We start from the raw sequence: 15,235 nt of genomic DNA on the forward strand, positions 1-15,235 counted from the left end.
CATAAACGCTGCCAGAAATGCATGGATGCCGACCATTGTTTCCTTGGGTCCACCATTGGGTCCATTCAGCAGATGGCCATACTGCTAATTCATCAGCTTTTGACATTTGAATAACAACACAAGTTGGCCCCCTGGTTTTTGTATAAAAACAGAGCTCAAACACAGGGTTAGTACACCAAAACTGAAGCTCTCTAAACCATCAACATGGGCAAGGTACACATCTTCAGATTAGTCATTGATTATTTTTTCAAGAAAAAATGGTTTTCAGAATATATCCAGTTGTACTGTTTAGGTGCATTTTTACTTTTTACTAATATACTAGTCTGTTAGGGTTTGTAATTCACAAATGTGTTCAAATGAGTCATGTTGTGCATGTTCTCTCTGTTGCAGATCGTGTTTTACGAGGACAAGAACTTCCAGGGGCGCTCCTATGAGTGCATGAGCGACTGTTCCGACATGTCCTCTTACCTCAGCCGCTGCCATTCCTGCAGGGTGGAGAGCGGCTGCTTCATGATCTATGAGCGCCCCAACTTCATGGGCAACCAGGTCTACCTGAGGAGGGGCGAGTACTCTGATATGCAGCGTATGATGGGCTCTAACATGAATTTCGATACCATCAGGTCCTGCCGTATGGTCCCCCATGTAAGTAACCAAAATCTATTCCATTCAAAATTAAAGTGGTAGGGCATCTGCTGGTATATGCATAGAAACATACACTGATAAAAAATACAGCAATTTAATATTCAAATGGTTTTATTACTTTTACAGCACAAAGGACAGTTCAGAATGAGGATTTACGAGAGGGAGAGCTTCGGTGGTCAGATGATGGAGCTGATGGATGACTGTGACTCCATCATGGACCGCTACCGTATGTCTGACTGCCAGTCCTGCAATGTTATGGATGGCCACTGGCTCATGTATGAGCAGCCCCACTTCAGAGGCAGAATGATGTACATGAGGCCTGGCGAGTACAGAAGCTTCAGGGAGATGGGAATGAGCAACATGAGGTTCCAGAGCATGAGGCGCATCACTGACATGTGTTAATTTCTGTTTACAATGACTAATTTATAAAAAAATTGTAAAAAAAGTCGCAAAATAAATTTAAGAAAATAATTCAAGAAATACTTGGAGTTGTGGTTTAATATTCTATGTAGGTCTGATTTGAACAAATGCATGTGCTCTTTATTTTCACAGCCTTTCAAAACATTTAGCATTTCCCAAACATAGGCATTAGAGGGCACATCAGTATAACATAAGTAAAATGCCTTCTACTACAAGAGAGAGACAATAACCCAAAATATGAAGAGTCCACTAAAAGATATCCAATTGAAACAAAAATTATATCTTTCTTTAGTGAAGACTCAAGAGAGGAGTTAGACAAATTGGACTCCTGGACTCCTTGTCCGTGTATTTCTTTTTATAACCATTTGTTCTGCTAACTATGGGCGAAAAAAATGACCATCAAATTCTACACACTAGAAACTCAAAGCATCCATGTCATGGTGCACACCAGGAACTTTCACAAGAAAGTGCCGCATGCACACCAGAAAGTGTCTTGTGTGCACCAGAACATTTTGCCAGCTCACCATAGTTTCATAGATTAGACATAGATTTTTTTTATGGGAAAATGAATTATCACACCTGTTAAACTCTTGCTCTACACAGTTTTGTCCTCTGCCTTCAAGTGGATACTTGAAGGCAGGTACGTGATCTTCGGTACATGAACGGCACTCTTTGATCTTTGCTACTCCAGAGCTAACTTACAATGTAACTTGCCATAGGTAGTTAGCTTCAATTAACACTCGGATCTCCTTATATGGGCAAAGATGGCAGCTTTAGTTGCTTTTTGTAGGTGAACTTTAGAGGTCTTTCGGGAGTGGGTCTGGAAAAGGTTCATTGACTTATGACTTCAAGCAGGGGTGTAACTAGCAGTGAAATTAAACTTAAAGGTGCGATTTGTAGGATTGTTACCGAACGTTCTGTAGGCCAAAATCAAAACACTGGTGAACGTTCTCAAGACTACCAGACGCGAGCCTCTTCTGGGTTGCCAGATGTAATGAAGACTTATAACGTTAGTTGACCTGCAGCTGCTTTAACGTTTCTCCAACCATGACCCAGCTACACATTATGGAAACAGTGAAAACAAAAAATACCTTTCTAACCAACTTAACATATTTAGCTGAAGTTAGCGATGCAGATGAAATTTAGCCTAGGCTACCTGTTGTGGAGAAATATGGCCAGCTCTGCGTCAGACTTGATATTCTTTGTTTGACGAAGACGTCACCATCTCAGGAAGCTCCTCCAATGTCCACTTAATTTGTTTCTTAATTTTGGAAATTTGCCTGCCTCTTGTAGGCGTTCATGACTACAACTGACAGCTGTTGACAGTTGGCCTTTGCTAATTTGGCAACCCAAATAGGAGGACGCGCTAGCCCATTATTAATACGCTATTCTAGAATTAATCGTTCAAAACATAAACGAAAATTCCAAGAGATTCCGCCCCGTAACTCATTTTTTTCATGGGTTTTACGGTGTTTTACGGGTTAGAGTAATGTTGTCAAATAAGCCATTACTTCAATTCATCGTGTTTCCTTACTCTCTGACAACATATGTGATCATTTTTGGAATGGTTACAGTTTATTTTCCATTATTTCCTATACTGGTCCTTTAAACTGGTACATCAAACGATGTAGCGGCTGATGTCATAAACCAGTAGGCTAGGTTTTTTTTTTTTGCTGTAGTGTAAACCAATTTCACACCTAGCCTACAGAAAACACAAATTGATGTGATAATATAAGCATCTCGCCTGCTAGCATCACGTTTACTAGTGACTAGCTCAATTGTAAGTCCAAGCACACAGAAGGGTGGAATACAGCTTATTATAGCTTAAATATCATCTACACACTGCAAGCATTCCAAAAATATATACTTTAAGGGACGCCAGACACAAAATGGCAAATGAGCGTATTTCTCTAAATGGTGGCATATCCCTTTAAGGCTTTCAATTATCAAAAAATGTATGCAGTGATTATCTTTATTTTGTTGTGAGAAATCAATGTTTGAAGCAAAAAATATTTAATTTCATTAGAAAAAAAACATTGTTTAAAAGGCAGTCTTTCAAATACACATAGGAGAGATGTTAAAGAGAAACTATACGCAGTTTTGACAATTTCTTCGCTGTTCTCTCTTTTTGCTCGCAGGTTTCCCTGCAGAGCTCCCCCTACAGCTTCAGAGTATATATTTTACGACACTCCTCAATCTGTTAGTCTGCCGTTTCCTCTTTCTCAGTTCCACTGACAACGGTTTACTCGCTTTCTGCTTCTTTTCGCTACCTTGTTCAAACCGGTGCCTGGCGTTTATGTGTGTAGTGCCGTAAAGCAATTTGTTACATCGTGAGGCTGCGAGACTTTCTGTCTCTGAGACCATCGGCCCGCCGGCCCAAAGTTGCAAGGGTGGTTTTTCCACTCACATGCGCCAGGGGGAAGCAGGGCGGCCACCATTCAACCCTGAAAAAAGTCATATAACCATTTCAATGACTCCGAAGCTGTTCGGTTAAGGTAAATTAAGCTTAAAAAATGCATAGTTCCCCTTTAAATTCCTAGGTAGGGGATTTCACATAGCCAATTAACAACCAAAAATAAGTGACTGTTGCCAGCTGGTACATAGCTGTGCAGTAGTCTATGTAGGCTATGTTAGGTAAATCTTCCCTCCCAATCCCTTAAGAGACGTGCTAATGAGAGTGCTCTCACCCTGGGGTTTTAGCTGGATTGCTAGCACGCTACAGTCTCATTCCAAGGTGCTGCGAGTTGCAGGTTCGAGTCAGGGCGAGTGCAGCACTGAGCTGCAGGGTAAACACAACATTGGTGCCATGACCCAGATTGGGAGTGAGGTTTAGGGGGATGAGTGTACTGGTAGCCAGCTGGTACATAGCTGTGCAGTATGTAGGCCTATGTTAGGTAAAACCTCCCGATGCCTTAAGAGATCTATGTTAGTGAGAGAGCTAGCACCTGGGGTTTTAACTCGATTGCCAGCATGCTCAACTCCCAAACCGAGGTGCTGCGAGTTGCTGGTTAGAGTGCAGGGCTGAGCCGGTGTTTCATTGAATTAGGCCCATAACCTCCGCTCCTCCATAGCAGCAGTATCTGGTGTCCCAGACCCACCCCCCTCAACACTCATGATGGGTTCTCTGCCAACAAATTCTTTGGTCGTTCCTCTTCGTTGCTGTGCCCGATTATGATCTGATCAGCAGCATAACCAGACAAACCACAAGCCCTTGATTACTTGATTACTGTAGTTAACTTGGATATTAGATTTTTGATGGCCTTGATACAAGCACCCACTAATACCAACGTATACCTACAAATTCTTCAGTTGATGCTCTTCATTGCTGTGGCCGTTTTTGATCATATCAGCAACATACCTAGCCAAACCGCAAGCCTTTGGTGCGGGCACCAACAAATTCTTTGATACCAAATTTCAATATTACAAATTCTTCAGTCCTTCTTCCTCTTTTTTGCTGTGGCCATTTATGATCCGATAAGCAACATATCAACATACCAAGCAATATCATAATCTATGATAGTTTCCTTGTATTTTTGTCATAGCCTAATTGTGCAAATTGTGTGTGTGTGTGATTTGGTAGCCCCTGTGTTTTGTTGAGTGAGCTGTATGAAATCAATGACAAGCTGAATAATTGTAGTCTATGATATCTTCATAGCTAGTTCCAAATCCTTATCAACACATTATACCTGACTGAAATTCACGTATCATGATTGTAGAGCCCCTCTGTAAAGTATGTTATGGTGTTCATGTTGATCCAATGACTTTATACAGTCATTGTGTTGATCATGTCCAAAGAGTTAGCAGATTTTGGAGTAATGCATTACATCCTAGTTGCAGTATATTCTTTAAAAACACTCTCTCTTTGGATTTATTGCATTCAATTAAGTTCAAGTTCAAGTTTATTATCATGTACTCATAAATAAGGCAGGAGGGTGAAAAGACAGTGGCTGGGATGACTGGGTTCATACACTTGGCCTTTCTTCTGCAGCGCTGGCTGTAGAGGTCCTGGATGGATGGTAACTCAGTCCTTGTAATGCGCTGTGCTGATCTGTTTTGAACTCTTTGTAGCGATTTTCGATCCTGGGCAGTGCTGTTACTATACCATGTTGTTATGCCACCAGTCAGAATGCTCTCTATTGTACAGCGGTAAAAGTTGGTCAATATTTTGCAGTCCATGCCAAATTTCCGCAGACGGTGCAGAAAGAAGAGCTGCTGTCTAGCTGTCTTTGTGACCACACCAATATGGTGTGTCCAGCTCAGATCCTCACTGATGTTTATATCCAGGAATCTGAAGCTTTTGTTTTGACTCTCTCCACAGCTGCACTCCTGATGTGAATGGGTGCATGTTCTTCTCCCTGCAGCCGTCTGTAATCCACTATCAGCTCCTTGATTTTTGTTACATTGAGCAGCAGACTGTTATCCCGACACCAAGATGTCAATTAAGTAACATTTTCAGTAATTTTTTTCTCTGGCTGAAATTGCCCATTGCAAAATATTCAGCCCAAAATATCTGCCATTTAAAGCTTTCATAAAGACAAGCCCACTAATGATGCAAATCCTTGCCACCAGGTGGTCCCCTTGAATAAACCTCAGAACTGATCTGACATTCAGAGCATGATTGTACAAAACTGTTCACTGCAATGAACCATGCATCATGCATCTAGTGTCCACAAGTGAGTACTTATGAACAGGCTGCGATTTGTAGGGGGGGATGGTGAGGATTTCCCACCCTCTGGTTTTCCTATCCCTACCTCTGCTAAATTATTTTTATCGTCGGGGGGGACAACATTTATCCCCCTCTGCCCCTCATATTGATTAATGCTAGGCCTACTTCATATAAGTAAAGCGCTGCAACGTGAGAACAGTCTAGTAGGCTAGCCTACATAATAATCTGACATCAGAAACGCACCGTCACCGTCAGCACTGATGCTGCTGACACAGTGGCTGCGTGATAACTTAATTTGGCCTTGATCGTGCAGGACATTTCAGAATGTCTAGTGTGTAATCCATCATAAATGGCTAGGTTCAATGGAAAAGTTAGCTGGACAAATGAAAGAAAACGAGGATTCAGTGAAGCATAATAATGTTTTAGAACCTTCAAAATTAGAAAACTGATGCAACTGAGATGGAGGACAACTGCACGTAGAGTAGAACGTAGGCCTATTGTCTGAAGGAACTTACATTGAATGAGGAGATATTTGCTGAATGTCACAAAAAGTGTTACAGAAATTGCTTGGCACCGCTTATTCAATGGCTCTCTACCGAAACACCTGTAGTTTGCGGAGGACGAACGAGAAAGCACTCGTTTGATAAATCAGCCAGTAGTAGACAAATAACTTTTAGAAATCTGTAGGCCTACTGCAAAAACGAATGTTGGTGGGTATTTAAACTATCTAGCGGGTGTTTTAACAGCTGCAAGAAATAGAAGCTTCATGGTCTTTATGTTCTGGTTCGTAAATTATTTTCATAAAACTTCAAGTTGCCCTATAACTTTACTCTCCAAACTCTTCACTGCACTGTAGGCAATTAACTGACAGTATAGGCTATTTATTTTCTGTAGGCTACAATAAACACATTTATTTTTTCAACTTTTGCAATATTACGCACTTGGCTAATGAACGCAAATCAGCAGGAGAGAGAATGCACGTAGCCTACGCAGCGTGTAGCGCAATGTGTAGGCTATTTGGTTACCAACTAACACTGTTAGCCAATTCACTAACTTAAAGGAATTATCCGGAGTAAAATGCACTTTAGATCGATTTCCGGATGATTGGGGGTACATACGTTGAGTTGACATCAAAATTATGTCATTCGGATGTGTTTTGAGAAAGTTCGATTGTACCGTTTTCAGTCACAACTCGTAGCCTGGAAGTGAGCGGGGCATTTCAATTGCGCCGCTACAAAACGCTATTTCTATACCTCTTCTACAGTTCCAAACAACATAACACTTACGTGGTAGTGAGTAGAGGGTCCCTAAAGCCAAACCGAAGTATCCCGAGGTCTTTATGTGGTCGAATAGAGAGTCCAGAATGAATTTCATCAAGCCAGTACCTTTACAGAAATGTTGCCATCTTTGCCGCCACCTTGAGGGGAAAGTCCGTAGGAGTCTTATTGCTGAGTGTGTTGGAAATTCACAATTTCGTCGCCGTTTAAAAAAAAAAAAAAAAACATAGTCCAGTATTTCTTTCGAAATTGAAATGAAGTTGTATGGACTGGACTATGTTTTTTTTTTTTTAAACGGCGACGAAATTGTGAATTTCCAGAGCATGTTACACAGCAATAAGACTCCTACGGACTTTCCCCTCAAGGTGGCGGCAAAGATGGCAACATTCCCGGAAAGGTACTGGCTTGATGAAATTCATTCTGGACTCTCTATTCGACCACATAAAGACCTCGGGATACTTCGGTTTGGCTTTAGGGACCCTCTACTCACTACCACGTAAGTGTTATGTTGTTTGAAACTGTAGAAGAGGTATAGAAATAGCGTTTTGTAGCGGCGCAATTGAAATGCCCCGCTCACTTCCAGGCTACGAGTTGTGACTGAAAACGGTACAATCGAACTTTCTCAAAACACATCCGAATGACATAATTTTGATGTCAACTCAACGTATGTACCCCCAATCATAAAGTGCATTTTACTCCGGATAATTCCTTTAAGACTTCAGTGCCATAATATAACGTTTTTTACACAACAAATACAGAAAGGATGGAGGCAGCAAAAGTAGAGAAGTCATTTCAGATGGGGCAAGAACAAGGTGAATTTGTATGCTTGTCAAAACGTAGTCCTACCCTGCATTAGAGGAGCTGATCATCATACCAAGCACACTCGCTGTTTAAAGTCATACACCACGGTAAACTAAAACTAAAATGTTACAAAGGTGGCAAAAATAATATACGGTATTATTAGCCATGACATTACTAGGCTATGAATCGTTCGTTAATTTTTTATTTATTTTTTGGGGTGGGGGTGGGGGGTGGGGGGGGGTTACAAACTTATTCAAAATCATCCCCCCCTCTGGTTTTTACACAAATCGCACCCTGCTTATGAAACATACATGTGACAACTGTAAGTGACCCTTTCAGACCACATTTTGTTATGTTTCAGACTCATCTTAAAATGGATTCGATTATTTTTTTCCCTCATTAATCTACACACAATAATCCAAAACTCCACAAAAAAAGTGTTGGTGTTATGACGCTTGCAATTGAGCTATGGTGCATCATGCTTCTATCAATGGTCCTTGAGATGCTTCTACAACTTGATTGGAGTCCACCTGTGCCTAAATGCAAGCATCATAACAAAGGGTCTGAATACTTAAGGCTACTTACTGTATGTAAATGGAATATTTCAGTCTTTTATTTTTTATAAATTTACAAAACACTCTGAACACCTGCTTTTTTGTGGATTGTTGGAGCATTGTGTGTAGATTGGTAGCTTGGTCAGAAAAAAAATATGAATTGAATCCATTTTAAGATTAATCTGAAACATAACAAAATGTGGAAAACTTGAAAGGGGGTGAAAACTTTCCGGTTACACTGTAGAGTATAATGTCACAGAGATAGAGGGGAGAAAGGGGCAATTGGAATGGCGGCCTGGTGTTCACAAATTAAAACAAACCTTCTTATTGCAGCCAATATGCTATAGCTAATTGACCTATCGTATGACTTTCATAGGTGGCAGGAGTAGTGTTACATAAGGACTCTCAGTAGTATACTGAACAAGAGGTGGATGGATGGAGAAATTAATACCACTGTTAATTATACAAAATGACTGTATGTAAACTGACTCTTCTGTGGAGAATATTGTGTAATTCTGTAAAATTGTGGTGACAGTATGGATATCACAAAACTGACCAAGAAATATTGCCTGTTTTCAGTAAAACCTTTACCTAAAACCATGAACTTGTGTGAAAGTCTGGTGCTGAGTGGCAAAATAATTAGACGATACACTATTAGTTTGGCTGTTTCTTTTATTTTGCTACTCAATTAGAGTAAGAAATGCGTTTCATGGAACCAATCCTAGGGTTCATGGCACCCCAGTCACTGAATCTTCTGTACTCTCCAGGCCGCAACAGATACTGGCGACCCCTGTAGTTGGGATGCTCATAAAAGAGCCAGTACCCATCTATGACATTGCACGAATGTATGTCGCTATTGTGGAAACGATCATACAGGGATGGGCAGTCATCTGTGAACTCCATCGTCTGACCACCAGAGTCGGAGCGTTCATAAACTTTCATTCGGTGGGATCCCTGGTGCTGTAAGTGTACAAAGAGCAAACGAGAAGGAGAAAAATTATTTCTGACTTCTTGTCCAACTAGTAGCCTTTTGTTTTATAGATGTATAGATTAATTTATAGATTAAGGTTTAGATTTTGGGTCAACTGTGACAGCTTGAAATTATATTTGTTCAGTTACACTTTACTTGACAGTATCAACATAAGAGTGACATGACACTGTCATTAACGTGTCTTAAAGGCACACTATGCAGGTTTTTTAGCTTAATATGCAAGTTTTTTAGCTTAATTTACCTTCTTTTAACAGCTTCAGAGTCATTGGAATGGTTATATGACTTTTTTCGGGTTGAATGGTGGCCGTCTCGCTTCCCACTAGCGCCTGTGAGTGGAAAAACCACCCTTGCAACTGACAACTCAGTGTCAGAAAGTATAACGAGTGTAACGAATTGCTTTACTGCATTAAAATACACATACACGCCAGGCACCGGCTAGAAAAAGGTAGCGATGGAGTTTCTCAGACATTCGTCATGACAGAGCCAGAGAACCGAGGTATGAGAACCGAACCAGAAAAACCGAGAAAACAGTAAGGAAATACTGCATAGTTTACTGCAATACTGCATAGTTTACCTTTAAACAAGTTTTAAAAGTTTATGACATAACGCTTCTGTCATTAAGTATCATTCGGTCTTTGTCATAACAAGTTAGGATTAGGATTAGGATTAGGGTTAGGGCTAGGATTAGGGTTAGGTTTCATGTGTCATGACAGTGTCATGTGTTCACTGAAGACGGCTTGACGCCAAAACGTGTCTGTAGTCAAGGGCATGGTGCAATAAAACCTTTTAAAAAGTAACATACAAGAGAGTGCGGTTTTCCTCCACTTCCAGATTGACATTTTTAACTCGCACCCAAAATACTTCAATAAGTACGTGAGTGACCCCGCCTATATTGCTGAAACTTACATGACAGTGTCATGTCACTCTTATGTTGATACTGTCAAGTAAAGTGTTTCCCATTTGTTCCAAAACTTTTGCATCTATAATCCTGAATCCTGAAACTCTGAGGAGACATGTCACAGGCTCTTGTTGGCTTCAAAAGAAGATAGGTCGATGTGACAAGGGGATCTACCAAGCTTTTCAAAGTTGACTGTTCCTTTCCCTGCCTGTAATGACCATAGTACGAAACCAATTGTATGTAAATTTCAATTTCAAAATAAAGGCTCAGCCACAAAACCAGCAAACAGTTATTGTGTGCACACCCCACCTTCTGGCAGGTGCAGGACAAAAGAAAACTACACTCAATTGAAAAAAGCTACAAAATCAGCCTGCTTTTCCCAGTACATTTTTCAGAGTTCGCTAGAACATCATGTGAAAAATATCTTGCAGACCTGACAGCATCTCATATGATTGAAAAGTATATGGGAAAAGGCATACTCACAGTATTACTGTGTATTTTAAACAATAAAACTAAGATTTTTAGCTGTATTGGCACCTTGTGTTTTCCGTTTGAAGCAACAGTGAGCCAGTGATGCAACCTACATTCGAGGACATTTCCATCTCCACTTTCAGTAGTATTTAAAAACATCCAAGTCCATATTTCATTTTGTGATAAAGTGGGTGCCTAATGTGATAGATTTGTTAAATATAATTCCATTTGTTCATTTCCTCAGTTAAATCCATTGACCTATCACTGGCTCGCTGTGTTCAGTGTTGTGGCGTGGCCTTTAGTAAAACATATGGCCAACAAGGGTTACTCTTTCTCTGTAAATCAAAATGCTAAAAATATATATATATATATATATTCAGCTCACTTGAGGGATTGTACGACAGGACCTAACACAGTCATTAAAGCCCATCCAGCGTTGATAATCCGGATATTCACCCCTGCGCAGGAAGTACTGGTAACCCATGTAGTTGGGGCGCTCATAGACCATCCAGTTTCCGCTTTCCACCTGAATGGAGTTGCAGCGGTTGAAATGGGAGTGAAGGTCAGTGCAGTCACTGTTGCCCTCATAGGAGCGCCCTTGGAAATTCCTGTCTTCATAGAAGATTATCTAGAAAAAAAGATGGAAGCCGTTGAATAGTACACACTCCCGGGTGCCATTGTTCTGTGTACTCCCTGCAACAAATGAAAGGAACATGTATAGAAAAGCACACACATGAAGGCCTTACCTTTCCCATTGTGTTTTTAAAAATGAGGTCTCTGAAACAGTGAGGTGAGTAGAGAGGCCTTTTATATCCTGTAGGAAAACAGACATTGTTTGTTTAGTCAATTAAGTTGAGATGTCAGCTGTTTTGAAAAGAATGCGTTGATGCCAAATTACAAAAGGTATTTATGTTCCTTCTCAGTGCGCAGTCACCTTATTGTCATTTCAACAAACTGTCACTTCATTACACGGGTGTATTTGATTAAGACTTTTTAATGTTACTGCACCCATAAAACTTTAGGTAGGTGGTTGGGAAAACTCTCAATTATTAATTTATCAAAGGGAGTCAAAACATTAATAATTTAGTTCTTATCCAATCATTACATTTGTCACATCAGTTTTAATCATACTTTGAAACTGATAGTCATGCCGCTATTAAATAATAGACAGAGAAAGCTGAAACTCTGGGTCCTCTTGCCTGGTGTTTTCCATATTGTTTTGGTTCTCTGGATTTGGATCAAGTCCAGCACTGCTCCATTGCTCAGTGAACTGACCCCATGCCAAGAGAGTGAGTGACCATAATGTAATATGTGACTGTTTGGCTGGCTTTGCCATTTGCCCTCTGGTGGTCCTAAGTGAGTGGTGGTGGAACAAAGGTCATGCTTGAAACAATGCTTCCACTTCATTTGCCCTGTGTGTTTGGGACTTATGGGTCATGCAGATGCTGGTAGCCTGAATAATAGCAATTATTATGACCGCTGCGCAGCGAAGGTTTAGTCAGAGTTTCTTTTTCTTCCAGATTTTTTTTTAACCACTCATGTGTAACCCATTATGTTAATTTAGTGACTGTACACCAACTGGCCTGTAGATGGCCGGACACAGTTTTCTGTATCTATCTTTATCTCGAGAACCGTAGCGCCTAGGACAGGGGTCGGGAACCTTTTTTGCCTGGAGAGCCACTTTCACCAAATGTATTTTTTTAAATCTCAGAAGAGCCACATAAAGACGGTTACAAGAAAAAGTTTGGATATTTAACATACAGTTACTTTCATTCAACAGAGGACTTTTGAATACATTTTCTACTAGTTTTAAAAGTAATGTGCAAGTACATTACATTACATTTGGCTGATGCATTTTTAGCCAAAGCGACTAACAACATGGTAAACAGTTTAAGTTTTAGAGCAATTCTCAACAATTTAGGACAATTTAAAAACGGTAGAGTACAGTAAGAATAAGTGCATCAGTGAGTGCTGTTTTTAACAGTTACGTGTCAGTTCAAGACGGCTGGTAAGTGCTAGGATCAGCAAGACTTGTTGTAAGTGGTGCTATGAGAGGAGATGTTCTCTAAAGAGCTGGATCTTCAGGAGTTTTTTGAAAATGGAGAGGGATGTCCCTGCCCTTGTAGGAACTGGCAGTGTGTTCCACCAATGAGGAATAACAGATGAGAAAAGTTTGGATTGGCCTGAGCGTACCGGTGGTAGAGCTAGATGTCGTTCGTCTGAGGAGCGCAGCGGTCTAGAGGTAGCGTATGTCTGTATGAGGGCATTCAAGTAGGTGGGAGCAGAACCGGAGACTACTTTGTAGGCAAGCGTTAGAGCCTTGAATTTGATGCGGGCCGCCATAGGTAGCCAGTGTAGCTGGATGAGCAGCGGGGTAGCGTGCCCTTTTGGGTTGGTTGTAGACCAGGTGCGCCGCCGCGTTCTGAATCATCTGAAGGGGTTTCACTGTGCATGCTGGGAGACCTGTCAGGAGGGCGTTGCAGTAGTCAAGTCGTGAGATGACTATTGCCTGAACCAGAAGTTGGGTAGCATCTTGAGTCAAGTAAGTCCTGATTTTCCGTATGTTGTAGAGTGCGAAACGGCATGACCGGGCGACTGAGGCAACATGATCTGAGAAGGTTAGTTGGTTGTCGAGAACAACTCCTAGATTTCTTGCAGTCCTGGTAGGTGAAACAGACAGGGAGTCAAATTTGATGTTGATGTCGTGGTGTATGGTAGGTTTAGCTCGGAGGACCAGCAGTTCAGTCTTTGAGAGGTTCAGCTGGAGGTGGTGTGCCTTCATCCATGTATGTCTGAGAGGCAATCCGAGATCCGTGCTGAAACCAATGGGTCATCAGGTGGAAAGGACAGATAGTTAGGGTCATCTGGGGCCGAGGATTCCCCGAAATAAATGAATGAAATTTGCATTTATATTGTGGAACCGTATAACCAACATACAATTGTACCAACATACAAAAAACAAGTAGCCTACAAACATGGGGCAATGCACACAAAAAAATCAACCATGAAATATTACATCATTACCATCAATTACTTCAACTAAGGATTGAAAACTGCCAGTGGTACCCAGGTCAGACTAAAAATGTGCAACTCCCGAACTCTGAACTCATGAAACATTGTAGCCTAGAGTTTGGCGCGCACGCACACAGCCACATCATGATGCATTGTAACACGCTGTCTGTAATACACTGTAACACGCAGCCCTAGTATCGCCAGCCACGACGTCAAATACATTGAAACACGCAGTCTAGCACACACACAGCCCAACCACATCAAATACAAACAAGGGGGGTGTCGCAGCCGATAACGGTTACGTTGTCAGGGACAGGGATAGTATGCCTAGACGTGGACTTATCCCTATTTTGATCCTCGTTTTGAAAAAAGTGGACAGGTCACCTGCAGGAATGAATGCGATGGTACGCACACACCCACCTAACTTTCAACGCTTTGATAATATTTGTCCCGGTTAGGTTCCTGCATTGGTCAGTTAAAAAGTAGCCTACATACTGTAGTAGGCTAATAACATCCACATGCAATATCTTTATAACAACAACGCCTAACAACGACCTATTTATTTGGACAACTTTTTATAGCCCTATAAAGGCTAAAGTTACCTAGTTTTCTTCTAGCGAAGGCTACGTTCACGTATGGCTTTAAAGGAACACGCCACCCAAAATCAGTAGTAATATATGTTCTTACCTTAACTTTCACGAGTTGAGTCATACCTCTCCCGCGCCGGTAGGTGCACTCAAACGCTCTGTCGCGCGGCTCGAATGTGTTAGCATGTTGCTATGCTAGCGGGCTCTGCCGTGGCCGTAGAGAGAGGAACATAGCAGTATTCAAACACCTCCACGTTTTCCCTACTTAAATACAGTTGCACAAGTAGTTGATAAAAATGTGTACATCACACAACATGAAACGTGGCGATTTTCCAAGCGAATAAACAGGAGAACTACAATGTGTGGCGCAATAGCACTTGGGAGTACTTCGACCTAGCATGGTAATATTATTAACACCTAATTGTAGATCCTATCCACCACAGAGTTTAGAATCCATGCTGGATCGACCCTCAGCCTCTCCCTCCCCTCTGAGCGAGAGAGAGGCACACACACAGAGATGCGCTGATGGGCTATTATTTCAACCATAACTGCATAGCAAAACTTATCATCCATCAGCCATCCATCAGCACCAAAGTTTGTTGACCAATTTTCAAAACTGCACCCGCCCCATCCGCTGTTTTTTTTAATGTAGGCCTAGGCTATATGGGTGATGCAGCGCTGCTGACGTGAGGCTAGAAAGCCCTTGCCTGTTCTAGAAAGACTGATCTAACGGCTCCCACACACAGCTGCGTGCTTCGCGTTGCTGGAGACGCATCCCATTCACTTTACATGGGCTCACGCAATCCGTTGCCGAACTGAATTGTGGGTCCGTCGCGTCGCGTTTCTCCCGCCGCTCGCGTTGAGGAGTTCAGCTGTTGCTGCACCGACAGACGGCACCGGCCAATCAAGCCAATCT

General features: G+C 41.6%; 2 protein-coding genes across 5 annotated transcripts; one reads left to right on the forward strand and one right to left on the reverse strand.

Annotated features, from left to right (window-relative positions):
- The first annotated feature begins 180 nt into the window (after positions 1-180).
- Positions 181-1,044, forward strand: LOC143099724 (gamma-crystallin M1). Of its 2 annotated transcripts, XM_076262650.1 has the most exons (3): positions 181-213; positions 391-642; positions 769-1,044. In XM_076262650.1, the coding sequence occupies exons 1-3, from the start codon at positions 205-207 to the stop codon at positions 1,042-1,044; spliced, it is 537 nt and encodes a 178-aa protein (XP_076118765.1). In that variant the 5' UTR covers positions 181-204. The 2 variants fall into 2 exon arrangements, with proteins under 2 accessions (XP_076118765.1, XP_076118764.1); XM_076262649.1 differs by lacking the exon at positions 181-213 and having other exon boundaries at positions 373-642.
- An 8,000-nt stretch (positions 1,045-9,044) lies between these two features.
- LOC143100616 (gamma-crystallin M2-like) lies at positions 9,045-14,950 on the reverse strand. Of its 3 annotated transcripts, none has more exons than XM_076263981.1 (3): positions 14,942-14,950; positions 11,106-11,348; positions 9,045-9,320 (listed from the first exon to the last, which is right to left on the reverse strand). In XM_076263981.1, the coding sequence occupies exons 1-3, from the start codon at positions 14,948-14,950 to the stop codon at positions 9,045-9,047; spliced, it is 528 nt and encodes a 175-aa protein (XP_076120096.1). The 3 variants fall into 3 exon arrangements, with proteins under 3 accessions (XP_076120096.1, XP_076120094.1, XP_076120095.1); XM_076263979.1 differs by lacking the exon at positions 14,942-14,950 and adding an exon at positions 11,852-11,869; XM_076263980.1 differs by lacking the exon at positions 14,942-14,950 and adding an exon at positions 11,467-11,475.
- Between the last annotated feature and the right edge of the window lie 285 nt (positions 14,951-15,235).

Source organism: Alosa pseudoharengus, unplaced genomic scaffold (assembly GCF_046254945.1).
Source record: "Alosa pseudoharengus isolate Yale_2024_CS ecotype anadromous, Long Island Sound unplaced genomic scaffold, YU_APseudo_1.1 YU_APseudo_1.1_scf_3, whole genome shotgun sequence".
Taxonomy (NCBI): domain Eukaryota; kingdom Metazoa; phylum Chordata; class Actinopteri; order Clupeiformes; family Clupeidae; genus Alosa; species Alosa pseudoharengus.

Bases quoted from the DNA above. Each gene is read 5' to 3' on its own strand.
- LOC143099724 (XM_076262649.1), top strand. From the start codon at position 373: ATGTTCTCTCTGTTGCAGATCGTGTTTTACGAGGACAAGAACTTCCAG. The intron at 643-768 runs GTAAGTAACCAA...TTACTTTTACAG, and splicing joins CCTGCCGTATGGTCCCCCAT to CACAAAGGACAGTTCAGAAT.
- LOC143100616 (XM_076263979.1), bottom strand. The intron at 9,321-11,105 runs GTGAGCTGAATA...GTACACTTACAG, and splicing joins CCTGTCGTACAATCCCTCAA to CACCAGGGATCCCACCGAAT.